We start from the raw sequence: 27758 nt of genomic DNA on the forward strand, positions 1-27758 counted from the left end.
AGTCAAAGCCGTTCATTGGTGAAGGTTTTTTTTGTTTACATCGTCTCAACGTGGTACTTTCGTTGCGTTGGTGAAGAGGGCTTGTGTATGTATTTAAATCATTTGTGAGTGTTTAACGTAGTTTTGTGTACAAATATTGATTATATCAATTAATTTCGTATAATTATTTGTAGTTTTTTCCGCTGCAATAACACAAATTGCGTCCATTTCATATAAATTCAGATATTGTGAGTTAACCCCGTAATGTCATGCCCTAAAAAATGATCTTACCTACTTTTGAATATCGATTTATAAAATACTTTTCAATGATTTTTATTGGTTATCATATATTTTGACATTTTTCGTACTTATCGCATCAAGAAATAAATATCTGATTTGAAGGGAAATAATCTCTAATATGAACTCTCCACAATATTCACTTAGTGCTACTCGTGATTTGGCGATAATCTGGTGGTTTCCTCAGCCAGCATTGTTCTCACTGGCATAGCAATTAGCCAACACCATTCTCGATAACAAACAACGTCTACGCCTGCTCTTGTGATTCTGATCACACCCATTGCCCATGAGCACCACAGTGCTCTCTAAAACACCCAGATCGCTTGATACGCATGTCCAGTTTCATTCAAGCGAGCACTTAATCAAAATCCGAATTAAAGAGCGCAACGTCCAAGCCAGTTGAATTCTCTCTGTTAATTTTTTTTCTCCAATAGTTGAATCAGCGGACAGCAATAGAGAACACATTTTTTCACATGAGACATTCATTACAATTAAATTTTAGTTGCATTTACATGAACAATTTAGATTCCAAGTTAAGGGAATGTAGTTATTTTTAAAACTAACGTTAATAAAATATCACAGTTAAGATCTATTGGTATTCTCGAATTACTAGGTTTATCAACTTCAGTTGAGAAAGTAGTTCTGTTCTCTCACTGGAACCGCCTTTCCACGGAACCACAGTTGCACAAAGATTAACGCAGTGATGAGATGCTCATCTTCCCCTATGAAGGTTACCATAGAGGTCCACAGGTTCGAATCCAGCCAAAGAACACCAGAATCAAGTTCTTGGAACAGCTTACATATACGATCCACCTTGGGGAATTTTTTTTATAAAAAATAACTTTTTATGTATAAAAAGTTATAAATAAATAATGGTGGTTGTAAATGATATCCTGAAATTTCTTTACCACGCTTAACAAAGAAGGTGTGACAACAAATGATAAATAAATACGAATAAAAAATAAATTGGGCAGAATACACCTAACCTGACCTGTCGACGAGAAAACAAATTAATCCACGTAATCCATGGCTTGAAATTTCAAAAGATGAGGTCAAAACGAAGAAATAACAATTAGTGCCACATGGCATCCATGAACTAAAATGGCTATTTGAAATTTCAGAAGACGTGGTCGCAACAAAGAAAAAACTGGCGCCATTTGGAATTTTGGATAAAAGAAAGATCTAGAACAAATATGGCAACAACCAGCAACATTATGATGGCCTTGGCGAATTATCATAAAAAAAATCGCCAACTTGGTGTGGACAGTATATCGAAGCTGTTCCAAGTTCTTCACCTGCCGAGCCTGGAGCGACCACAGATAGATGGCACCTTCATTTCCCATGATGGTAGTCTGTTGCTCTCTCTGGCGAGGCTTTTAACAGAGAGATCGGCTCACATTCATGCCTTGAAGTTGGGACCCACAGAAAACTAGCTTCAGCCTACCTTGACTGTGGCGTGATGGTGGGGTTCTACTAGGGACCTCTATGGGGGTGACGGCACATTCAGACGATAACCAACAGTTGGCAACCTAGAAACCTAAATAAGTAGTAATGATAACAATAACGGACATGGAACAAAATGCACACAAGAAAATGGCCGACCATCGCTGACCATTAAGAAAATGGCCAACCATTGCTGACCAGGAAGAAAAGTGCCAACATACTAGAAAGGAAGATGCTGCAAATAATGGATTATATACTATAGCTATTCCAAAAGTAACTTGGCAATAAACTACCAATGCTGTTCTTGTCAACCCACAACAAGTCATTCATGGGCCTATAATAAGAGATACTAATGTGTGCTATGGCCTATCAGAGCAGCAAAAATAGTTTCTCCAGTCATACTATCGGTTTTAAGTTATTTTCATGCAAGAGACATGTAAAGCAGTTTGATTACGGTGCTAAGTTAGCGTTATATTGACAGTGTATAATTTAAAAAAAAATCAGTGAATGGTATTGGCAAAATATCAGTATATCACCAAATCATGGACGTTCTGCGAACACCCTGTTTATTGTTCTGGCTTTGTTAAGTATTATTTTATTGCATTAAGGGTGTTTTATATGAATATTACCAAATCATTTTTTTGCTTTGTTTCAGGTATGTTTAAAGAAACTAATTGATTTGAAAGATGAATATCAATCCGCAAAAGTAAGAACTTTGTTTCATATATGTTACAACAAATGTGATAAATCTCTTTATTATGCATAATTGCTTAGCATTTTGGTAAATTTGATAAATTTCCCCTAAATTTATCATTTTTACATCCATTTATGTGTATTACCCAAGCGTCTTTGGTGAATTTTATAAATTCCTTAAATTAATCACTTTTACCAGTGATTATGCATAGTATCCAAGCATCATTGGTAAATTTATTAAGTACTGACAAAAAACTCAGTTTTACTGGTAATTATTCATAATACCCAGGTGTCACGTTATTGATACATGGTAAATCGTTGGGTGGTAAATCGATATCTAAACCTTAGCTAAAGGGGGAAAAAATCTCCATAAAAAGAAGCTTTATTTTTAACATTGTCCTGGGAGAAAGACACCAAGAATGTTCTCTATAAAAGTAACGCTAGCGGTTCCAGAAAAGAGGAGGGAAACTTGCAATAATTGCCACAGAGTGTGGTATAGCCGACCTTGGACTTTATAATAGGCTAGAGGTAGGTAGACTATCTCGACCTAAGTATGGAAAACAAACTGGTTGGGGATATCGCCGTCATCAGTCTCAGCTATTTCCAGAAGAATCAAAGACTTTCTTTTCAGATAAATTGAAGAAAAGAAAAAAAATCATGATTTATATGATTCTTTTCCTTTTATAGTAGAAAATTTTATTCAATTGAATTGATTTTTTTATGCGTGTTTTAGTATAAAGGTTTCCGAATTCCTTATGCCAAATTGTATCGAAAAAGGAGAAATTATACAAATTTCAAATCATAGTGAAAATTCTATAACAATACGCTTTACAACAATATTCGCCTATATAACAATGCTACACTCTGGCCCTGATATATTGTCCAGTAGTATTAACATATTCCACCTATAACTTCTCTAGAACAATACGTTTCTTCTGTCCCTTGAGTATCGTTATGTTATGGTAAATGTGATAAATGCAATTACTATACATAATAACCAGTTATTACGCATACTTACCAAGCATTTCGGTTAGTTTGATAAATTCCCCTAAATTTATCGCTTTTAGCAGCGATTATTCATAGTACGTAAGCATCATTGGTAAATTTGATATATTTACCTAAATTAAACACGTTTACTAGTGATTATGCATGGTACCCAAGCATCACATCGCATCGTTGGAAAACATGGTAGATCATATTATATGATATATTCTATTTGATAATTCATACATGCATTGTATCATTATATCGGGGTACAATCATAAAATTTTTTCATCGTTATATCAGTGTGCAATCGTAAAACTTTTTATCATTATATTAGGGTACTTTCATAAAATTTGTTATCATTATATCGGGGGTTCTGACTCATTGCACGCACGCACATACTAGACTCATTTGGAATTTTTTTCATATTTATCAAATTCACCAATTGTAATAGGACAGTGGTCGGCAAACTCATTAGTCAACAGAGCCAGATATCAACAGTACAACGATTGAAATGTGTTTTGAGAGCCAATTTTTTCAAACTTAAACTATATAGGTAGGTAGATTATTATTAACTTAATTAATGTACTCCTCAGCTGGCCTTTGCTAAAAACGTCCTCGATCTGATTGAGGTAAGTTTGCTGAGGTCGACCCCTTCCAACTCTCCCATCCACACTTGTCTTGTATACTTGTTTCATCTATCTACTTTCGTTCATCCTTTCTATATATATCCAAACCATCTCAACATACCTTTTTCAATCCTCGACACTACATCTTCTTTCATTCCACAACGTTCCCTAAAATTAACTTAATAAACTTTACTTAAAGTTATTAACTTGATATAACTTGATAAAGTTATAACTTTATCAAGTTATTTTACTTGTTGTTTTACGGCTATCTGACTCTCTTCTCTGGGAAATGTGCGGCAAACGGGTTCACTGTAAGCTCGTCCGACGAGATGTTAGCCGGAGAATGTCGTCGATGAAAGCCCAAGATGGGCCGTCTTGTGGGGCCGAGGCCCCAGAAACATTGGCTTCGGATGGTCTCTGCTGGTGGATTGCTTCAGCAGCGATGACCGATGTTGGATGGAGAGAGGAGACCTGGGGAGAGTCGTCATGAGAGGTGGTGGCCCAGGAGCATCATCTTCTATGATCTGGCAGAGTAGAGGTTGATGTTCCTTAGTATAGAGAGCATTGCTCGCCCCCCCCCTCCCCATGTTCTGAAAGGAGACGCGTCTATCTACCCTGAGTACCTTAAGAAAAAAGCCTCGTTTTTGCCAATTTTTTCCCAAACTTCCCAGTTTTGACCCAAAATCCAGTTTTGATTTGTCACGGAAGTGTCATGTGACAGCAGCGTCAGGCTTTTTTGGCAAAAACCCCCATGAAAAAGATGACTCATATGGGAGGGGGAAGGAGGGAGAATAAAATGCGTGTCTAAACATGATTTTGCAAAAATCTGGAATTTTTGTGCTCCCGCTCGTGGTATTTTATGGAAGAGCCACACTCAAGGGGCCAAAGAACTGCTTGTGGCTCGCGAGCTGCGGTTTGTCGACCACTATGCTAGGATACTATGTATAATCACAGATAAAAGCGATAAATTTCAAGTATTTATCAAATTTACCAACAACACATTTGGGTATTATGCATAATCACCCATAGAAGTGATAATTTTTGTTTAGTATTTATCAAATTTACCAATGACGCATGGGTATTATGCATATTTCGCCAGTAAAGAGTAACCTATTTATCACATTAACCATAATATATACTCATCAATTGCATTAACTCAATTGTGTTTATAAATTTTATCTACAGCCAACACTCATTATTACGATGGGCGTTTTGTTACATCGACTTGTACAATAAGTCCAAAACATTTCATGTAATGATTATCTTATATAGACTAATTTTTTTTCGCCTCAACGCCTGTTTTCAACAAAATTATGGGTGTTGTTATAACGAGTGTGAATTGTGCTTCCATAAATGTGTAATTATTTGTGTGTGTGTTGTGAAGAACAAATGCCATCTAGATTTCTATATGGTGGCCTGCATTCGGAAATAAAATTTTTATAGAGCCCCTCTTGTGGCTGCCAGCCCCATTGTCCCAATGCTACTGGCTACTAGTAATACAGCGCTACTTGTAGTAGTGCCACTGGTAGTACAGTGAAGTGCAACGATTGAGGATTTGTGCCTTTGTAATGATTGAAGATTTGTACTTAAAATGGTGCAAATCTTGTCATTACACTTCACTCATAGTTCGAAATAAAAGATGGCAGCACTATAAACAACATTATACAGAAAAAAAATTCATGTTAGGTTCACCATGCGTACACGCACATTCCATCATGTACCAGTTCGTTAGAAATTCTGCAGGGGAATATGTACGAGGTGTTTGTGTGGTTTACTAGTAGTAGTGCAGTAAGCTTTAAAAGTCCAACCTTGTTCTAGGCTAACTCATCCAGTAATCTGGTATTTTTAGGTGGGTTTTCTTCAAGCATAGAAGAGGAGGAAAACATGTCACTATGCAGGTCTTTGCACAGAAGTTTATACTATCTAAATGGGTTTTTTCAATTAATATCTCTCACACCTTAGTCTGATATGTGCAGAGTCTACTGTATTTCCTCTGCAAATATCAGTTCAGCATTGAAGTGATATGAAAATAAGAATGATTTGTTTATGAAAGCAAGTAAAATTTTCTTTTATATCCTGTCATTTGACGAAGAAAATCAATTACGAGACATTCAAAGCATCATACTAGATAATACTAAAAACTCAGTTTTCTTTGAGCTTTTTTTTTTTTGATAAGTTTGATGTTCTTAATTTTTCTATCAGGATCTGTGGAATCTGCAAAGCGCCATCTTTATATTGCTGTCCATGTTGTTCGATTCGTACCTGCTCCCTAGCTTGTGTGAAGGCTCACAAAGTATCTACTGGTTGTACTGGCGAACGAGACAAAACCGCATTTGTTCCTTTGGATAAATTCTCAAACTCTGAACTGCTGAGTGGTAAGACATATTGAGTTTTTCATTATTAAAGTAAGTGTATGTATGTAATGTTAGTTAAATTGCACAATGCTACTTCAAATTTGTCGTGCGAACATTTTCCCATGAGTATTTTTGTTTCCTTTAATGAATCATACACTCGAGTACTTTTTTTCCCTTGCCCCCCACCCCCCTCTCTAGCCAATCCAGGCCTGTCTTAACTTCTTTTTCTTAGTGAGAGCCCTTTGATATTCTCTATATTAAACTTTTTTTGTCTACTGTCACAACAAATTGTTTCTCTTGATGCCTAGACGAACTCCAAAAAAACCACCATGTAATCACTTTCAGCCAATAGGCATCCCTGAATAAAAAATATCTTTAGATGGAGCTCTTGATAAAATCACTTTGTGGTGTGTTCTTTCATGTGGTAGGATCTGTTGAGCAATTGTCCATTAATCTTTAATTTTCTTTGTTTTAAAAATAAAATAAAATGTAAGATACACTTGCATGCAAAATTAAGAGAATCTGCACATTGTATCTATTTGAGGCATCATGTTGGACAACTGCACACCCCTCCAAGTGTTTGACAGAGGGTCCCTGACTGCTAGGAGGTATACGGAAGAGATCTTACAGCCCTATGTTTGACCTTTCAGGGGCACAGTTGACCCTCGGTTCCAGTTCATGGACTACAACGCTTGTCCATATCAGGCTCACCAGGTCAACAATTATCTGGAAAGTGAGAATATTGAGTGTACGGATTGACCAGCCAGATCTCCTGACCTAAACCCTACAGAACATGTCTGGGATGCTCGTGAGAGGGCAATAGAATCTTGCTATCCCCCTTTGAGAACCATCCCGGAGCTGAAAACTATGTTGCTGGAGGAGTGGGACTAATTGTCCCTCAGGGACTCTTCAACTGCCTCGTGTCCATCATGCTGTGTGACCTGTCTGACTGTGAGAGGGGACCATGCTCCATATTAGACTCATTTTTGGTTTGATCTCACAACATGGATTTTGAACATTCCTGTGATGATGAGCTTTACTGACAATCATTTTTGCATACTATGCCTTTCGTATATCTCTTTCTCTGTTATAACTGTGTATTCATGTCAAATTTCATTAAAAGCTGTCTTCATTGGTTTTTCAGAAATTCAACATAATGTGCTAATTCTCTTAATTTTACACACGAGTGCACAAAGGGATATTCCACCACAGAGCTTTAGACAGTATGTGGATAAGTGGTAATGTTTTGAGTGGGGAATTGATTTTTTTTTTTTTGTTTGGCATGGAAATTATTTTTTACTCATCTTTGTTTAAACTATTTGATTAATTGATGTTGAGTTGCATTAATTTGTTTGTGGAACACCGTAACGTTGATTCAAGTTTACCAATGCATAGGCCTAATGTTTGACTTTATTTTGTTTTAATATGTTTGTGGCACGGCCCGCAATCAGTTTTCTGTTTAAAATAATGGGAACCTCAATAAGTTTTCTGTTTAAAATAATGGATTTTTTTTTCATTATTATTGAACAGAACACATGACAAAGAACATTAAAAACACAGATAAAAAATATACAAAAAGGGGCATTTACACTCACACACTAAGGGACCCTCAAGGGACTTATCCTTCCAGAAGGTAAATAATAATTTCAAATCTGGTAAATAAAAAGTTTATATTTTTGATAAGAAGCAACTTGCCTATAACATATTATTATTATATATATATATATATATATACACACACACACACAGTGTATATGTGCATACATATGCTCACTCAATAAATTATATATCACACAAAAAATTATGATTAATATGTATTGTAGTATTGTATTCGCTGAATTGTATCTTTCATTTTGCATGTAATGGCTCAAAGAATTTCAGAAACAGAAGTGTTAGTACATCTGGGAAAAATATTCCAAAGTGGACATGAGTTAATTGGACTCGAGTGACAATAATTTTGATGATTGGCACAAAAATTCAGCTTATGATGTGGTGGTTTTATATTAGCACATACACATCCATATCTACGAAAACATTCATTAGTTGAATCTGCATTCATTAGCTGAGGTAGAAAAATCACGAAAAAAATTTTGTTAGCCTGAAAATTCAAAAGCCGATTTGTTCATTAGCTGAGGTATCGCTGTAATTGAAAAATATAAATATTTTGCATTGTTAAATGTTTAAATCCTTTTTATTGCATATATTTCCATCTTATATTATCTATTATAAAACTTCATATTGCGTTTATTTCACATCTGCACATTGTAATACATGCATGAAAATAAATTTGCATGATTCAGTACATGCTCTACAGAATAAAAGTAATTTTGCTTAAAAGACAAATATAATATAGTTCATAATATGGTCCTACAATCACTTCCTCAATTGTTTGAAGCAGTCAAACTTTCAATCGTTAAGTTTTCTCTCATACATCTCAAGCTTAATATAAGCTTTAAATGTATGAGATATATGTATGATTTGTATTGAAATGTTCTAATTAAAGCATTTTCAGTGAATATGTTTTGCTCATAACTAGAATTACTTGTAACTTGAGGTACAGAATACCAATACTCGGAAGTAATGTAAACAGTTAAAAAAATGTTTAGTTCTTCATAGTAGTTATACAATTATATATGGTCATAAGCTGTATATGTGTATGAGTGTTATATATTTAGGAAATTCTTATACTCTAGCGTTTTTATTGCTCATTTAAGATTACAGGTTTCTCGAAGAAGCTGGCCGAATCATAAATGAAGCCCAGAGGTGTGAGAAGAACATGGGATTTTTCAAGCACTTCCCTAGGGTACATTTTTTCTTCATAATTAACAAAATAAGTTTTTTATATCTATTTGCAAAACCATAAAGAATTTCTTTCTTGGGAGAATGAGTCTCTATTTTTTGAAGTCCTTTTGTAGAAAATCAGTCCTAAGTATCATAACTTTCTGCGTATTATCCGCCTATGTAAAATTCTCTACTTTGAGAAACGAGTCATCCTATAATCCACTTATGCAAATCTCATTCACCAATTATGAAATCTTGAGCAGTGGGTGACATTCTTCATCCAGATGTTTCAGAAAAATTTGCTTTTCTTTTCTTTGCATATGGGCCTACATCTGCTATTTTTGTTTATCTGTTTCATCTGGCCATCTGTTGTTGTTGTTGTTTTTTTTAATTATTTTTTTGGCTAATTTTTATTTTAAGATCTCAATGAAAAAAAAAAAAAAAAAGCTGCAGAGATAATTATACTGTGACGTATAATTTGTTCTAATAAATTCAGATTTTTTTTTTTTGTCATGCAAAATCAGCAGATTCTGTGTAATAACATACAGAACTAGGTATATACAGTTGAACTCAGCTTATAATGAAGAAAAATTTGTGTTCCATCTCATAAGATGTGGCCAACAAAGTTTTTGCTATTAAAAGGTTGTTGTAATGAGATTTGACTTCATCACATTTTTTACTTCTAATTTCACCGTGTTTGAGATGGTTTTTTTGCCCCTGATGTTTTGAGATTTTTACTATTTAATTGACAATATAATTTTTTCGGCTCGAAATGTTGTTGCTATTTCTTTAAGTAAAATTGATTTAAAAAATCCATATTTTTTTCTCACAATGTTAGAATAGTAGTCACATGTTAATAAAATTGCTGAATTATGAGTATATGATTTGAGGCATCTGCCATATATCTCTTGAAGTTTGGAAGCCTGAATAATTTTATTTTCTAATCATGAATTTGAATTGTTTTTATTATTCATTTCAGCACCTATCAAAATTGAAACAAGCTGCATGGCAAAGAGACATCGATTTACGAATCATGCCCTATATGTTCTCGAAAAGGAAAAACAACACAACAATGTTTCATTACACGTGAGGAATTTTCATCCAACACTATATAGTTCATTCAAAAATATTTTGTTGCATTTCAGAAGTACCCCATTGCACAGTAATGTATAGTAGTCTTGATAATCCAAGTTGGATGGGACCGAGGCCACCTCGGATTATAGAAAAACTTGAATTATCTGAAAAACAATAAAAAATGCTTTAAATGTTGGGAAAAAAGACAGGCAAAAGCAGTACTAGCATACATACATACTTACTGTATTTTTAACTCTCGAATAAGATATCATACAATATGTTTCAAAAAATGAAGAGTGTGAAAAGGGCGCAATGATGATAGAGTAATTGAGAAGAGTTGGAGATGGGATTGATTGTGAACGCAGCTGAGACACTGGTTGCTTTCAACTGCCATTCCATTGATTTTACATAAGAAACTTGAGGACAATGCCATTGTCCACCGTTACAATGAAAATGGTCCAACTTGCTCCTCTTTCTCAGCGACCTTCCAAAAGTTAGAATGATCTACATCTATTCAAGGAAGTCTGATGTTATATTATACCAATAAAACCCATTATAATGATGCGGCTGCCTAGTCTCTTTGAAACTGGAAAAATAAATAAATAAAGAAGTTGAATTCTTGGAGAAAAGAGGGGGGGGGGGGTCTCAAGAAGGAAATTCAAAAATTTTCAGTGCCTCGGATTATCCAGAAACTTGAACTTTCTGGTCTTGGATTTTCAAGACTCTACTGTATGTAGTTAGTGTCTATTTTTAAGTGTGATGGGAAAGCGTTGATTATTGCATTTATTTATTATTATTATTTTTTATAAGATTGTTTTATACAGTAAAACTTCCCATTAGTCACCTCCAAACAACAGTAACTTCTGAACAATGGCCACATTTTCTTGGCATAGAACGCAGCCCATTGGATTAGCATTAAGGTTTACTTACAAACAATGGTCACTTTTGGAAATTAAAATAATGAATTTTATCTCATAAGAAAATTAACCTTTGAAGGATATTTTCCTACCTTGAGTCCTTCAAATATAACAATAACTATGGGTACTTTCAGTGGTTTACAAAATATTTTCTGCAGACCCCAGAGGTTCCTCAAGTGAATGCTAATGGGTGCACTAGACACATTCCAGAAAGAGCAAAGCAGAATTTCTGGTTACAATTTGGAAAGTAGCTATGTCATAGACCAGAAAGTCTTTGTTTTTCACACTGTTTTGACCGAGGGTACCCAAGTAAGCACTAATTGAAAATACTGCACTAGATAAAAAAAACAAAAAAATAGCTGATTACATTGGAGGATAAATCTGATATGAAGAATGCATGTACCAGGATACAAGGCTAAGCTGTACACATTTTTCTTCATGAAATTTTTTAATGAAAATAACAGTGGTAAAGTACAAATAAAATTCTTCATGAAAAATTCAAATATCTTCAATGTGAAATAAATGTCTTGTGCTACAAAAACAGCTTTTTTAATTAATTATAGCATGGGTTGTTATAATTTCACAAGCAACCAAAAAATTTGTTTCAGAAATACTGAACCTCTCTCAATAATGGCAACATTTGCTCAGTCCCGTTAAAGACCATTGTTGGGAGGTTTCACACTATACCTCTTCTGAGAAAACCTGGAGCTTGAGTTGATAAAAAAAAATGTGAATATTAAAATGATAAATGCAATTGCATATTATAGTGACTCTGTCACATTTATAATTGTAACATTATCATTATTTAGGTTATATTCAGATCATCAATTCAGTGTCTGAATAATTATTTAGTCATTATCAATGTACGTATCTATACTATTTTTAATGTGAATGAAAATAGATTTGTATGAGTCCTATTCTACTAGTCAGTGAATAATCAAGTCAAATTCATTATCTGCACTTCTTTTTTTTTCAGTTTGTACAAATAAAGGGGGATGGATTTGTGCAATGATGATTAATCTGCAGCGAACATGCTACGTCCTATAATTGATATTAACTGAACATAGCCTTCCCCCAATAATTTCGTTAGTTGGAGGTGAAACTCTACAATGATTCATGAATACGCAATTCAAAGGAGTTCTTAAAATCCTGTATACTTCATGACTTCTAAAATCAAGAAAAAAAATTAGTTACCAGCAAATTTCATAGGCACCAAACATTTTTTTCCTTGGCAATATTGGACAAAATAGTACATTCTTTTAGCTTGTCCTGGACTTAGGAACCCTTTTCTATGCTAGCAGACGCCCGCTCACATTATTTCCAATAATTTTTTGCTGCCTTCGGACGTGAAAGAATGAACGCCAGGGGCTCTGCCACCGGACTTATCTCGTTGACGAGATCTCTTCCAGCCCAGCTTCGTGGCAGAGTCTGGAACAAAGTGAGTGCACCTAACAGTCTGAGTGTGTAGCTAGTGTTGTGCTTGATATTTCAGTGGAGAGGAGGGACAGGGAGATCGGCTAGCATTCGCGCCTTCAATTTGGAAACCACAGAAAACCAACTTCAGCCGACCACCACTGTGGCGCCGGTGGGGTTCGAACCCGGATCCTTGCAATGCGAATCCGTCACTATGACCACTGCTGCCTTCGGACAGACATCATCCATAAGACATTCATATTTCTTATGGACATATTTTTCTCAGCCACCTCGTTGGGGATTTTGTCTGTTGTGGCCTTGTATTTGTATCAATTTCTAATTTCCTATCATATATAAATAAAAAACGTTAGGCACTGATTTCATTTTTTAATTGCCATTGTGACCTGACACCTGGGATTTGTTAGGCCCTAGTATAGGGCCATTACATGAGAAACCTTGTAACCCTGATTCCCCCCACCAAAAACATTTTCCCTTGTCTCTGCTCATTTGTTCTACAATGTGGATGGTTACTCGCTCGCTGGTTTGCCAGTACCATTTTTTTCCCTTTCCTAGTGGAGGTGGCCAGGAACTGCTCCACCTATGTCTATTGTACTTGTCTTGTCTATTTTAAACTTCTTTATCTACTCGTACACACTTCTACGTTACATAATATTGTTCCAATACTTTGTAAGCCTCAGGTGAATTTCGGGCTCTGAAACACCTTTAGACCAGAGATATTGGATCACTGCCCTTTGTTCCTCTTTAATGCTCAATGCACTCAGAGCTTCATGCTTGCATTGAAACAGAAGCAAGAAAAAATTAGGCTTTTATGTCAAACCTCGATTAATGTGACCATAGTAGTATTAACTTTAAGCATGCATTTTCTTGCATGTCTATGCATGAAAATGCATAGATCTATTATGGTTAGAATGCTGATTACTTTTGACCTTCCCACATAATTTTTTATTTGAGCTGTGTGATCTTTTTCAACTCTTCCCTATATGATCTTTAACAGATTTTTTTCATCTTTTAGGAGTAAAGTCATATTATGGAAAATCGAATGGGTATTTTGTGATGTCAATATGACATTTAGTGATGAAAGGTAGTGTATGTTTTACTTCTTTTTTTATGCATGTTTTTTTTTTTTTTTATTCCTCATAACCTTTATAAAGGGAAGACCTTTTTTCTGGATATAATGCTTAAATGAACTCGGAAAGAAAAGTTCTACTGGGTACCACTAGAATCGAACCCAGTGTTCTTGCAAACTGGGCCAGCGCACTGTTTGCATATATCACACAGGAGACATGACCATTCCTTCCTTAATTATGCACTATGGCATGACATCCTCCCTTAATTTCAACAAACGGTTCCCAGGTGATGGCATTAGCAAGTTTTTTTTAATTAAATTTTGAAAAAATTTAATTTTTCTCAGCCCAATGTATGAAGGGAAGACTTCTTTCTGGATATTATGCCAAGATTAACTCTGAAAGAAAAGTCTGCTGGTTTTCACCGAGAATAACCTTTTATGCCTCACTAGTAGGCGTTGATAACAGAAATAATTTTTATTGTAAAACTCTCTTCTATTTTGAATTTTTTTCATGTGGATTCAGGGCTCAAAGTATTTTTACCTAATTCTGGTTAATTGAGAAATGTGTAACACTAGTTAAAGAAATTAAATTTGTTAATTATGATTCATTAGTCAATTCAAAGCCACAGCTAGAACAGAAAGAGGCAACTATCAATTTTGGTGCTCCCCCTCCTTGTAATTTTGAATGAATAAAGAGTAAAACTGGCGCCCTGCCTGGCCCAATGTCTGAGCCATCATACACCCCCTTCCCCTAGTTGCAGCCTTGAGTCAACCCAAGGAGGATGCCTATATTTTCCAACATCCTTGAGCACAGCCACTAGGCTGGGCATCTGGCGGGCTCCTGATATTGATTTTTAGTGAATTTATAGTGTACTAAATACAGTCGAATCCCGTTTTAACGAATACCATTATAGCGAAAATCTCGTTTTAACGAACACTTTTCTAATCCTGCAAATAAGTTTACATAGGAACAATGCTAGGTAACCTGGAATTCCTTTATAACGAAACTTCGTTTTAACGAAGTGATTGCTCCGGTCTCTTGGCATTCGTTATAACAGGATTCAATTGTACAAAAATATATAGTTCATCCCCTGGGACCAGAGTTGCCAGATTGGCGGTTTTCCCGCCAAATTGGGCTGGTTTAAAAACGGTTCGGCGGGAAATTTTTGGCTTTGGCGGGTGGCGGTTTTTTGGGCGGTTTTTCCAGAACTGTGTTCATGGCGAATTTCTCCCTATTTTTCTTTGCTTGCGAGCAAATCAGTTTTTCTGTTTCACTTCAGTCCCCACCTCATATTGTGTTTTCTTCCTGACAAGGCAGAAGGGATGGGGGGGAGGCATCTCACCCAACTATGGAAAGCCAGAACTTTCAACCACAATGCCTTTGCCACCCAATAATTGAAGGGACCGTAAAACAAAAACTTGGGAACTGTCCTAGGCTCTAGATAGTTATTTATAGTTATTTCAACCTTTATGACACCGCGGCCGGTAGGTTATCATATATCCAATGTAGTATAAGGGAAGTAGTATGTTGTATATCCAATGACTATAAGAGAAATTATAGCCACTACAATAGGGCAGTCGCCTTAAGGGAAATGGGAGACTTCAGTGACGTCACGAGCTTCGCACGGAGGCCTTCTGCTATAGAAGGTGTTGCTCTGACCCGACGGTTGGGAAACACGGTATCTAGACCACAGAAGCCTGTGAAAGAAGGTAGTAGGTAGGCCTGTGAAAGTAGCCTCAACAAGCGTGGAGCTGACAGGGCTCAAGCCCAGGAACCAGTTTTGTCTTAATGCATGGGCCTCAGAAAAACGAGAGGTGATTGTATTTTTCGGGGATTTTCCATGTAGGGAATCAGAAAAATCACTTGGCTCTTGGGGCCAGGATGCTCTTAAAACGAACCCAGAAAAGTAGACAAGAAGAGAACCCTCTTCTTAAATTTTTTGTTTACTAGACCGTGAAATATCTGGTCTGGGATTTAAAGCCCATACCTAATTTTTAAAATCATTGTACCAAATTTCATAGCCACCTATGCACAATTTGAGGCAGTGTCGTCTTGACGCATTGGCCAACCCGGGCACGTCACAGAGGCCTTGAATGAAAAGCGGTGGGAGGGGGAAATGAGATATGGTTAAGATTTGCGAGATTAAGCATGGGAATTGGTAAGTAGGCATTTGCAGTCTGGATAGAGGGCTGAGCAAAATCAATTTGCCCGGGGGCCCATGATGCTTTTAAGACGTCCTCCACTCCAGGCCATCTCTGGGCCGTTTTTCCAGGAGAGAGAATGTGTAGCCCTGACCATGGCCCCCACATTCTAGAGCAGGGCCCCTAGGCTGAGATCTTTTGCGCCCCCCCCCCCGACCCCACTTTCAGGGGCCCCTTTATGGTGAATTTATAGCGTGAAAAAGCAAAAAAAAAATGGTGAAAACCGTCCCGTGCCCCAGGGCTGGAGCCTTGTCAGCCCACCCCTTGTGGGGGGCCATGGCCCTGACTTTCGCAACTTTTCAAAGAAATCAATTTATTCGGTGAAAAAAAAACCCATATTTTTACGGAAAATTGGGGGACTATAACAAGAAAAGCTATAAACCACACCTTTGCAGACTAGAATATCGTCAAACTGTAGCTCGCATGTTGCTTCATAGATGGCAGCACAAGGTCAAATATTTTGGGCTATTTTTTGGCTACTTTTGAAGAGGATTTTGGCTGGAAATTTTTTAAGGACCTGGCAACTCTGCCTGGGACTCTTGCAAATTAGAACTCTGTGAGCCTCTGCTTGTGGGGACCACAGGTTTGTAACTCCTGAACAAAAACAGCTCTTCAGAGCTCTGACATTAATAAATATAGCATTATGTGGTTGAGGAACTAAGCTGTTAGGCATGTCTTGAGTGTCATCTCTGGTTTTTGTATAGAAGTTTCCCTCCTTTGTCTTTGCAGTATCTTATGTATATATGGGATATTTAACCCACAGAATGTACTGTGTCTCTCTTTCTGTAGTTAGATATTCATCATCCTGGTATAATTTAGTGCTTTAGGAAAACACTATTATCTTAGTATCTTATAACACTATTATCATAGTATCTTATGTATATATGGGATATTTAACCCACAGAATGTACTGTGTCTCTCTTTCTGTAGTTAGATATTCATCATCCTGGTATAATTTAGTGCTTTAGGAAAACACTATTAACAAGGTCATTACTGACAAGAATATAAGACTTTAACGAGTTAAAAAAAGAAAGACTATTCAGTTATGTAATTGGAAGAGGGTAGTACTGTTTGTATAGTTCCAAGGGATTAAAGGGTCCCAAGCAAAAATCTCATGCTAGAGATTTTAAACGGATGAACATATCATTGCAATATGACTGATTCATGTTTGTGATCACATGACCGGTGAGTAGAGGGGCTCATTGCCAAATAAATCAGAAGGTTACTCATATTTATTTTTTCAGAATGGTTCATTACTTCTATGCTTCCATTTCCACAAACGTCTAGTTACCTACTGCAGCCCATGGTAAGGAGGATTACTCCACTCCCCTGAAATGTCTACAGCTGTTACTTTTGATGTAGCCTTGTCAATATCTTTTGTGTCCTCCATGAACAAAACCTTCTTTATTTTGAAAACTATGAAGTTTTTTATCTTATAGATACTTTGGATCTTTTTTCCGTCAAACTAATCATTGTTATGTTTTGTTACGCACTGTTTGTAGGCTGAATGAATCCTTGACCATTAATGAATGTTTAGACAAATATTTGACACCAGAGTCTCCAGAAAGCTATTCTGAACTTGCTTTCTACCAATCAGCTGGCCACAAAGGCATTTCTGTATTAATGAAGAAAGAAGCTGATCCATCAAACACTGAAAGGTATACCATCAAACCGTTTTCCTTGCATGTTGATAATACAGTGCTTAGTATCTGGTCAGGGGTGTAGGCAGAATCGATTTTTGGAGAGAAACACAAAAGGTTTGTGGAAAGATACAAAATTCAAAAATTTTTTCTCAAAAAAAATTCTGGGTTACCACCCTCCAAAAAGCATTTAAGTTAACAGAAATTGATTAATATGCATATAAAGGGTATTTTATTTTGATACTTCATTTTTTTCACCAAAATATTAATTTTTTTCCCTAATTTTTCAGCAGCTGGGCAGGGGTATGGTCCCCTGAGCACCCCCACCCCACTCCAGCATTCGCCTCTGCTTAGTATTATACCTTTCAGGGAATACAAATGTCCTGTTTTCCCTCTGCCAGATAGCAACACTCACATGATTAGCAATCATCAATAATTTTATTTTTTTGCTACAGTTGGTTCATGTAAATTGCCTGTTCGCCTCCATGGATTTGATTTTTTTTTGTTTATGTTTTTACTTTTTGATTGAATTTTGTATATAGTATAATCAGATAATGTATTATCTTTTTTTGTATTAAGATATTTCTACACAAGTAAAATTTTATCTTATTTACTTGACGTAAATTGAGTAATGTATGATTCTGCACAGGAGTTTCTTTTGCAAATGAGATTGTTCACATTTGAGTCATGATTCTCAGATTACTGAAATGAAATCGGAATAAAATTTCACACCTGTGGTGGATTTTCACTCTGGTTGATCCCTTTTAACTATCATTCAAAAGATTCCTGGCCCAATTCAAACAGTATCAAACTGCCCTGTTCGACGGACCATTTGTGTCCCGTATTATGGGACATTCCTGTATTTTTTGTTGTGTCAACTTTTTTTTTCATACATTTTTCTCATTTTTTCAGTGTTACTTATTGTAATGAAATTGTGTGAAATAGTGTTTCTATAACTTTATAAATTATGTTACGATGTAATTATGTCTATAAATATTCATCTCATATATTTGTCATGTTCAACATTTTCTCAGAATTTTCAACAATAATTGGTGGTTTTTTCTGATTGATGGCAAAGGTTTTGAAGATGGTTGGCAGTGTCCCATTTTTTACTGCATTTGAGATCCCAGTTTCCCGTATTTTTCCTCAATTAAATATGGTACCCAAATCATTTGAATGTTTTTTCGTGAAATATAGTGTTTTTTTTTTTGTGATTTATAGCAGTAATTTATTTCCCCCATCCTTCATCAGTTTTAGCATGAATTAACAAATATTTTGTAAATTTCTTCTTTTTTTTTCACCACAATTAGTGATATCCCATATTTTGGTTGGACCACATTTTCCACAATTTTCTTCTATGCGGCATTGTAAACCATAGTATAAAAGTATAATTTTCATTTGAACCTATTGGATATTACTAATATCAATACCACTTATGGCATTGTCACAGACCAGAGGTGGTCTTGGACCATATGTTGAGAAACAGCCGCCGTGGTGGGTGAGTGGTCATAGTGACACACTCGCATCGTGAGGATCTGGGCCCCCCCCCCCCCCGTCGCCACAGTGGTGGTCAGCTTAAGTTGGTTTTCTGCGGTTCCAACTTTGAGCACGAATATGATCCAATCTCCCTGTTAAAAAGTGTTGCCTCGGAGAGCAACAAGCCTACAATGTTACAATTATTCAAAATTAATTTCAGTTACAAAAAATTGTTATAAAAATTGATTGCAGATGGCAGCACTACACATAACAAGCATTACACAGAAACAAACTTCATGGAAGGTTCACTATACATACACACGCATTCCAACATGTGCCAATTTGTTAGAGGTTCTGCAGAGGAATATGGACGAGGTGCATGTCTGGTTTAGTAGGAGGTTGAGAAACAGAACCCTATCGTGGTATGCCTGAAGTTGATGTACTGCTAAGAAAGAAAGTCACCAAAAGTAACTTTAAAAACAGAAAAAAACTTGTTTTTTAATCAAATATATTAAAATTCTTAATTGGACCCTCCCCCTTTGCAATGGCTATTATTTATTTATTGTTTTTTGTCATGATATTCAGGAAACAACTGTGTATTGCCAGGTCGGAAACACTAAAATACCGAACCCAGTCTTTCCACTCAATGGCAGTAAACTGCTGTATATAGGGTTACTACTCTTGAGAACCACAATTCAAATCGGAACACCCCGCAGCACGAAACAAGCACCCATTTCTGGAATCTTTGAGACAATCATTAACATTATCCAATACAATATTACTTACCAACCTCACTTATCATCACCTTATAATGAAAACTTTGTGTATCAATTACAATTTTTTTCTCGAAAATGACTTTTTGACAGTTTTAGATTGAGAACATATCTAACCTATTACAGCTTTTGAAAAAAAAATGGCAATGACCTGCTCTCTATAGAGAACAAAATTAACCCCCCCCCCCCCCTTTTTGTGTATTATTCAATGGGACATTCTATCCTTTTTTTTTTCTTTTTGCTCTTCCTGTGTAGTTGGGAATTTTTTATGTATAAGGTTTCATTATGAGTTGACACATTATGCAATGACAGCCTGTTTGTGCATGTGTTATTTCATTCTGCATTTGTTGTTCTTTGCTTCTGCTGAACTTATATTTATTTTTTCATGTGTTTTTTGAACGTACTTTGCAGGTATTTCCAACTAGACAAGAACAAGACTCTAAAGCATAATTTTAGTGGGAAAATGATAGTTGAACATCCCGTGTTGCTTGTGGTTTTGTCAAGTAGCCTGCCTTGCTACGAGTTGGTTTATAAAGGTATTCTCTTTCACTACATTTCATGTCTTTTTGTTTGTTATTTGTTCATATAAAAGGCCAGAGAAAATGGGCAAATCTTAGTTTTTTCTCCCAGCAAGATTACAAAAGTCTGAAAACTACCAAAATACCAATGTTTAATAAGCAAAACCTTGTAGTAATAACAATAATGATGTGATACATTTATAACATCAAACATCTGAACGTGATACAGTTAGTGGTGTGATTTACATTTTCCTTATTCATGCTCTGATGTATAATTTTTAAATTATTATATTTTTGGCACTAAATTTTAAAAATTTCCTTGCATGTGGCAATCAAATGATTAGCATGTTAGTCTTCAGCTATTCAGGGCTGGGTTTGAATGGTTCATGCATGGGTGTGTTTGTAATTAACAAACTCTAGCAACTTCCTTGGACCGAACACATACATCACTTAAAACATTTTTTTTTAAAGTGAACTTTTTCTTTTTTTGTCCCTTTAAAAATGTTTTTGCGACAAACCTTTGTATGTCACTCAAGTTTTGTCCCCTTTTATTTATAGGTATAATTAATAAATAACTAATTGATTGTCTACATAAAAGTATTACATTTCTAATGTGATCAATACCAAACAAAAAATGATTTCAAAAGTGCTTATATCCGACCATGCTTTTGTATTAACTGTGATGTGTTAAAATGTCGTATATTACATTTTACTCGCCTACAAAAATCACGATACTGCTCATAAATTTGATAATTTTTTTATTATTGCAGGACATCTAATAAATGTAGAAGAAGATGATTTGACAGTAATAAACATGCAGGAATCAACTTCAGTATCAAACGTGCAAGAATCGACTTCAGTATCAAACGCTCATCATACATGAACTACCGCCACACTCATCTGTTCAAATATGTACATTTATACATATTAAAATGCTGTATTTATCTGAAAATTCATTTCTGTACAGAGCATTTTGTTTTAAAATCATTTATAGGCTTGTTGATTGCATACAAGGTGGTATCTACATAAACTGCTTTTCTTCCTCCCCTCCCCCCTCCATGCAAGCTAATCATATGCAGAAATTTGAGTTCAGAATGTTGATCTGCCCTGCCGTTTACAGCCTTTAAAAATTACTATACAGGTAGTAATACCTGTAACGGTAGGTAGCAATAACTGTACTAGAGCACAGGTTTCTAACCAGTGTTTTGTGAAACAGGGCTGTCTCAAAAGTGTCATGGGCCCTGGGCCAAGTGATTTTTTCGAGGCCTTACTTGGTAAATTTACAGCGAAACCTCATTTATATGACATTCAAGAGGTGGAGTCAAAGCATCATATAAATGTATCGAATAACTGACTTTTTTTTTAAATTTCTTCTGCCCCCACAGACATACAAAATATTATAAAATTCATGCGCTCAATTGCATCTCAATTCTGTTATTAGAAAAAATCATTTGAATCATACTTGAGGAGAAAAACTAAATCACATTTCAAATCAATCAAGGAAAAGAATTTAACAGAACATTACTTTTTGGACACAACATGGGGTAAAAATATTTCAACAAAATCTTGATTTGTTGCAATTTCTTTTGGTATGTGTACTATATCTGTTTCTTATCAGCAGACTTGTGCCCCCACCCCCAAATGCTTACAATGTGTGTGTGTAAAAACATCGGGAGAAAAATATTCTGAAAGGGTATATGGTTGTAAAAATATGTGAACCCTGTTTCTTTGGGGAGCTCGCCATGTCTGCATATTCTCAAAAACAAGCAATAGACATTTCCAGGGCCGAATTAAGATGTTTGAAGGCCCTAAGCAGTTAAATGATTTTGGCGCCGCCCCCCCCCCATACAAATATTTTACACAATGTTGAATTTATTGATGGAAAAAAAAAATTGAATGAAACTGTATTGCAGAAGTAACTAATCTAAGACCAGCAGTGGATCCAGAAGTAGGGTGGTGGAGTAATCACCCCCTCCCAAAATCCGGATAAATATGGTAAAACTTGGCCTGTCCTGTAAAATACAGGACAATCCTTCAATCTCACACAATTAGCCACCCCTTCTGACTCATCGCTGTGGATTTGTGATTGTGTCTAAGGTTGAATATATGATCTGGCACATTTCTGAGCACTCACTTTATTTGTCTGAAAGCTTTCTCCTACTTTTTTCTAGCTCAAAGTCTTTGATAACATATTTAAAACTAATGATACTACATTTGTGTCATTCTTAGTAGAGATATGAGCCATCATATATTTCTACATACTTTAATTGAGGAAATGGACCCTCAATCAAAAAGGAGTTTTTTCCACATTACTTGCTTCTTAACTCAATGCATCTTAAATTTTCCTTTCAGATTCTGGCTTTGAAATTACAATGTTAAATTTTATTGGTTTTTCCATCCCCAAATCAGCTTGATCTCTATACTTTTCTTGATTAAAAATTTGTTAAAAGATTAATTTTTAAAATTATGCAAGATAGAGGCATGCACGTCAATTTTACCTTTTTTGTTTTAATTGCAAAAATGCACGTTTTCGAACTTTTTTTCATTTTTTAGATATACCATAGATTTACTACTATATAGGGTGGCCTGTTAATTCGCCCTTTATCTCATCAACTATTTGTCGTAGAGGTAAGGTTCCAATTTGAAACATGCTAAAAATGTGTCCAGAAACTACTGTTTCAGTTTTGAGAATGAAAATACAGTGTGTCACAAAATAAAAAAAAATTGATTTTACATGGACACCCTGTCCTGAAAAACCTAATTAGAAAGTTGTTGCAAATACAAAAATCTGCGAAAAGTTGGGAAAGAACATCGTAAACTAAGGGACAACACCTCTTTCCCTCATGTTTTCCCAACTTGTCTCCAATCAGGACCGGACTTAGGGGGAGGGATGCGAAAGGTGCAGTCGCACCGGGCCACAATTTTTTCAAACGAAACGTTTTCCTTCCTCTGCAGATGCTTTGGAAATTTTCGATTCAAATTTAATTTTTTTCCCATTAAACTATTATTGATTGTGAAAGGAGGTTTTTAGTTTAAAGCCCCAACAATATTATTTTTATCGTTATTAGGTATAGCAGTACCTTATTTCTAAAAGAAAAAAGTGTATGTTATGCAGGTGGTCACATTCTTTATCCCTGAAAAAAGTATGGCCTTTCTGCCGTTAAAGAATAACGGCTATATTAACCAAACAAAAAAAACATGCTTAGAGCATCAAACGAAAATGGAAACTAGAAAAGATATCTAGCAATTTTTTCCCCTTACTAACCTCCCCTCTCGTTGGAGTTACCATTTGGTCGTTCCATACCTGAATCATTCTCTCATATATTCTGGAAGACGGATATACAATGTGTAAATTCTAAATTTTGACAATTTTTGCTACTGAGCTTCCAAAAAAAAAAGTAAGACGTTTCTGATTTTTTTTTTTTTTCAATCTAATTATTCACCTAGTACAGTACCAACATTAGAGATATTTTGGTTCATGAACAGAGCCTGATCTTGTCTACGCGGCCGCAAAAGGCGCCAACTGAAAGGGGTGATTTTTTTTTTATCACCAAAACATCATTCGCTTACCCTAGAAAAAGGTCCAGAACCGACCCTGTTCATGAATAGAGAGTTCATGCATAAAAACATTTAAGAGCACGAATTTCTGAACATTTAGGATGTAGGTTACGTTACTTGCCTACTATTAAATACATTATATCTGAGGTTTAGGCTGATATTGCAGCTAGTGTTGTTAATATTCAACACAACCTATTGCAGAGCGTCTTTTTGAATTTCGAATTTGAATATTCAAATATTGAGATTGCAATCTTGGATTTTGTTTGTGGTAAGAAACGGTTTTAAACAAATAAACATTGAAGAGGTCATATACAGCGAATCCCGCTTATAACGTTTTGAAAAAACTCATGAAAAACGTTGGTGGGAAAACGTTTTAAACGGGAAATTTCATTACGTGTTAGTAAAAGTTAGGGGATCACGAAAATAAGTCGTACTAAGCGAGCACGTACTAAACTTTTTAAGTGGAACGTTAAGCGGAATATGCTGTAGTGACTTTAATCTACATTTTTCAAATGTAGTTTAAACGTGTTTCAGAATGTTTTTATTTATTTTTGTGAGTTCCACATCCTGGAGCAGGGCCGCCCAGGCTGAGATCTTTAGCGAGCCCCAAGAAAGACTCTTCATGGGCCCTTCTGTAATGAATTTATTGCGTGAAAATAAATTATGGTTACTGCCCTGGATCCCAGGGCTGGAGCTCTCTCAGCAGTGCCCGTTTGGCCTCAAGAGAAAAGGGGCCTCACAAAAATGAGATATAGTTGAAATTTTCGAGGAGCATGCATGTAAATTTGCCTGGTAGGGCCTTAGAAAAACCACTTGGCCCGGGGGCCCATGGTGCTCTTAAGACGGCCCTGGCACCCGAACAAAGTGATATATCTGATATTATTCTGAGCCACCCCCGGGGAGACCCTGGCCTGTTAAAGGGCTGGGGCAACCAGAGTACTGCCTCCAGCAAATGGGGAGCCTTAAAAAAATATACACTTATTTTGCATAATAAATCTTTCAAGAGGCTCCCAAGAAAGTCTGCCCCGAGAAGGCACGCTACGTCCCTGGGTGGACCCCCATAGGCTCCTTGCCCTTCGCAAGAGGGTCGATGGTTGGTCAGCCGGGCAAGATCACATTTTGACGCCCTTCATATTGTTTGGTGCCCTCTCTGCCATTTGCCCTACCCCACTAGTTGCGGCCCTTCCCACAAGAGCAGGCAGGACTGCAAGGACGCATATTTGTGCCCACCCCCTCTGATCCGACGCCCTCACGACGCCAGGTCATAAGACACGCTGCTCCTGAGGGCCACAACTAGAGGGGAGCAGACACGGGACGATAATTAACATTTTTTGTGTATTTTCCCACATTATAAACTTACTACAGAGTGGGGTAGGGGCATGAAAAGTTTCGCCTGGAGACATACCAGAGGTCCCAGCCTAGGAGCCGAGCTGTAGGATATGGAATCCATGGTTTTTTTTATGAATTCATTACAGAGTAATGTGAATATCCGGTAAAAAAATCTGAAACAGCGGCCCTGCTTCTGGAGCCTGATCAACACCCCCCTTTCTTCTTTAGGGGGTGTTGGTCTGATGCACCAATATGCGTTAAGAACAGGGATGACTCGAGAAGAAATCTGTAATTGTGCGGAACCTATTTTTTTAGTCCCCCTGCCCATGGTTTTTTTTTTGCCAATCTTCTCACTTTTTCAACTCGAATTTCGCACTCCTCTTAGAGCAGTGCCCAAGTGCGGATCCAGACAGGTAGCCATCGCCCCTCCCAAGAGCTGAATAATATGGCAGAAATTTCTCTGTCCCGTGTGTGTGAAATACGGATGATCCAATGCACCTACACAAGAAGTTGCTTCTCCAACATATCGTCCTGCCTTCACTCCATTTGAAGCTGAAGATGTCTGCCACAGCTTTATTCGCAGCTAAAGATATCCGTCTCGGCTTCATTAGCAGCTGAAGATACCTGCCTTCGTTCCATTCGCATCTGAAGATTTCTGCCTAGGCTTTCTTCGCAGCTGAAGATGCCTGTACCTCCGCTCACTCATTTCGAGCTGAATATTTCTGCCTGCAGTCATTTCACAGTTTAAGATGTCTGTCTCAGCTTCTTTCCCAGCTGAATATTTCTACCTCTGTTCCAGTCGCAGCTGAAGATATTCACCTCTGTTCCAGTCGCAGCTGAAGATATTCACCTCTGTTCCAGTCGCAGCTGAAGATATTCACCTCTGTTCCAGTCGCAGCTGAAGATATTCACCTCTGTTCCAGTCGCAGCTGAAGATATTCACCTCTGCTCCATTCGCAGCAGCTGAAGATGTCTGCCTTTGCTCAGGAACATATCCAGGGGTGGTGATGATATTTAAGAACCAAATAATATTGGAAATTTTTCCTGTCCCGTAAAATACGAGACGATCCAACGAACTTACACAATTCGCTTCTCCCGACACATCGACCTGGATCTGCACCTGCCCCATACAGCCGCACAGGTCGCACGGCCAAAGAACTGACTCCAAACGTTACGCCGTCCGCCAATAGCGGGTTTCGTTTCGGTTTTGTTTTTTTGCCTTGTAGCATTTGCAGCGAATTCACAACGCACTAACAATTTTAAAGGAATTAAAATCAGTCTAATACTCTAGAATACTTTAAGACATTCATTTTTAAAAATATTGTTGGTGCTGCTATCTACTTTCAAACTCAGAAATACCTTATGTGGTGATGATGTATAAAAACAGCAGGTACAAAAACTATATTCTTCATTCACCTTTACTCCTTATAAACAATGAGCCGTTAAAACCCAAAACGTAAAGTAATAAACAAAGCTCATAAACTGACCTGAAACATGGAGGAAAGAAACAAGCAGACAAAAATCAGATAATATCGTAAAAAGTGAATTTTTCCACACTCCATTTTATAGTAATGTGCTGCCATCTAACTTCAATTTTAAAAGTGACTCATGTGGTGATGAGGAAGTTTTAAGTAAAAAAACTATATTCTTTATTCCGCGCAGTTCCTTATAAATAAAGGTCATAAACTGAACTGGAAATTCAAACTGAAAGTTCAGTTATTTTATTTGAGCATAAGGAGACGTCCAAAACAAAGAACCTCTTGATGAGCAGACGACAGAGAAGAAGTCGGTTTGTTCGGTTCCCTATAAGCTACGCTCGCAAACAGAACTGGAAGTTTGAACTGCCAGTTCAGTAATTTTTTCAGGACACAAGGAGATGTCCAAAACAAGTAACCTGGAAAGAAGCAGACGACAGAGATTCTGATGCTTGAATCGAGTTTATATTATTGGAGGGAGCATCCAGCCGCCGCGACTGCAGCGACATCAAATGTGAGGCGTGACTCGGTGAAAACAAACTTCCCGCCTGGCAATTTGCCCATAGAAATGTACAGTTCGGTCTCTAAATATTGGGTTTTAAAGATTAAAAAAAAGAGAACTTTTTTAAAGGTGAAAAAAGATTAAATCATTCATTTTTCATTAATACTGGAATCATTTCTTTCATTAATTCTTTAATTTTCCTCCATTAATTCTTGAATTTTCCTTCATTGATTCTGGATTTTCCTCCATTGATTCTGGAATTTTTCTTCATTATTTCTTGAATTTTCTTTCATTAATTCTGGAATTATTTTCTTCATTAATTATTATTTATTTTATTAATGCTGAAATTATTTCTTTCATTGATTCTGAAATATCTCATTATATTCGGAATATCTCATTAATTCTGGAATTGTCTCTCATTAATTCTGGAATTGTCTCTCTCATTAATTCTGGAATTGTCTCTTTCATTAATTTGGAATTATCTCTTTCCTTCATTCTGGAATTGTCTCTTTCATTAATTTTGGAATTACCTCTTTCCTTCATTCTGCAATTATCTTTCCTTCATTCTGCAATTATCTTTCCTTCATTCTGCAATTATCTTTTATTAATTTTATTACCTCTTTCATTAATGCTG

At 36.4% G+C, this 27758-nt stretch overlaps 1 protein-coding gene and 1 long non-coding RNA gene across 3 annotated transcripts; one reads left to right on the forward strand and one right to left on the reverse strand.

Annotated features, from left to right (window-relative positions):
• LOC149084141 (box C/D snoRNA protein 1) lies at nucleotides 1–21212 on the forward strand. 2 transcript variants are annotated; one of them, XM_089234487.1, is made up of 9 exons: nucleotides 1–85; nucleotides 2375–2425; nucleotides 6228–6400; nucleotides 9094–9182; nucleotides 10140–10246; nucleotides 13598–13666; nucleotides 17356–17511; nucleotides 20154–20278; nucleotides 21031–21212. In XM_089234487.1, the coding sequence occupies exons 2-9, from the start codon at nucleotides 2406–2408 to the stop codon at nucleotides 21141–21143; spliced, it is 852 nt and encodes a 283-aa protein (XP_089090613.1). In that variant the 5' UTR covers nucleotides 1–85; nucleotides 2375–2405; the 3' UTR covers nucleotides 21144–21212. The 2 variants fall into 2 exon arrangements, with proteins under 2 accessions (XP_089090613.1, XP_089090614.1); XM_089234488.1 differs by having other exon boundaries at nucleotides 50–104.
• LOC149084142 (uncharacterized) lies at nucleotides 10108–26721 on the reverse strand. Its single transcript, XR_016192949.1, has 2 exons — nucleotides 26635–26721; nucleotides 10108–10398 (listed from the first exon to the last, which is right to left on the reverse strand). It is a non-coding gene; the product is annotated as an uncharacterized LOC149084142 (long non-coding RNA).
• Nucleotides 26722–27758: the final 1037 nt, after the last annotated feature.

This window comes from Pholcus phalangioides, unplaced genomic scaffold (genome assembly GCF_987345545.1).
Source record: "Pholcus phalangioides strain wild (caught in Gottingen) unplaced genomic scaffold, Ppha-v1.0 ptg000008l_1, whole genome shotgun sequence".
Lineage (NCBI taxonomy): Eukaryota > Metazoa > Arthropoda > Arachnida > Araneae > Pholcidae > Pholcus > Pholcus phalangioides.

Excerpts from the sequence above, each read along its gene's own strand:
- LOC149084141 (XM_089234487.1), top strand. The coding sequence starts at position 2,406 with ATGAATATCAATCCGCAAAA. Across the intron at positions 2,426-6,227 it reads ATGAATATCAATCCGCAAAA|GATCTGTGGAATCTGCAAAG; the intron begins GTAAGAACTTTG and ends TTTTTCTATCAG. Across the intron at positions 6,401-9,093 it reads AAACTCTGAACTGCTGAGTG|ATTACAGGTTTCTCGAAGAA; the intron begins GTAAGACATATT and ends TGCTCATTTAAG.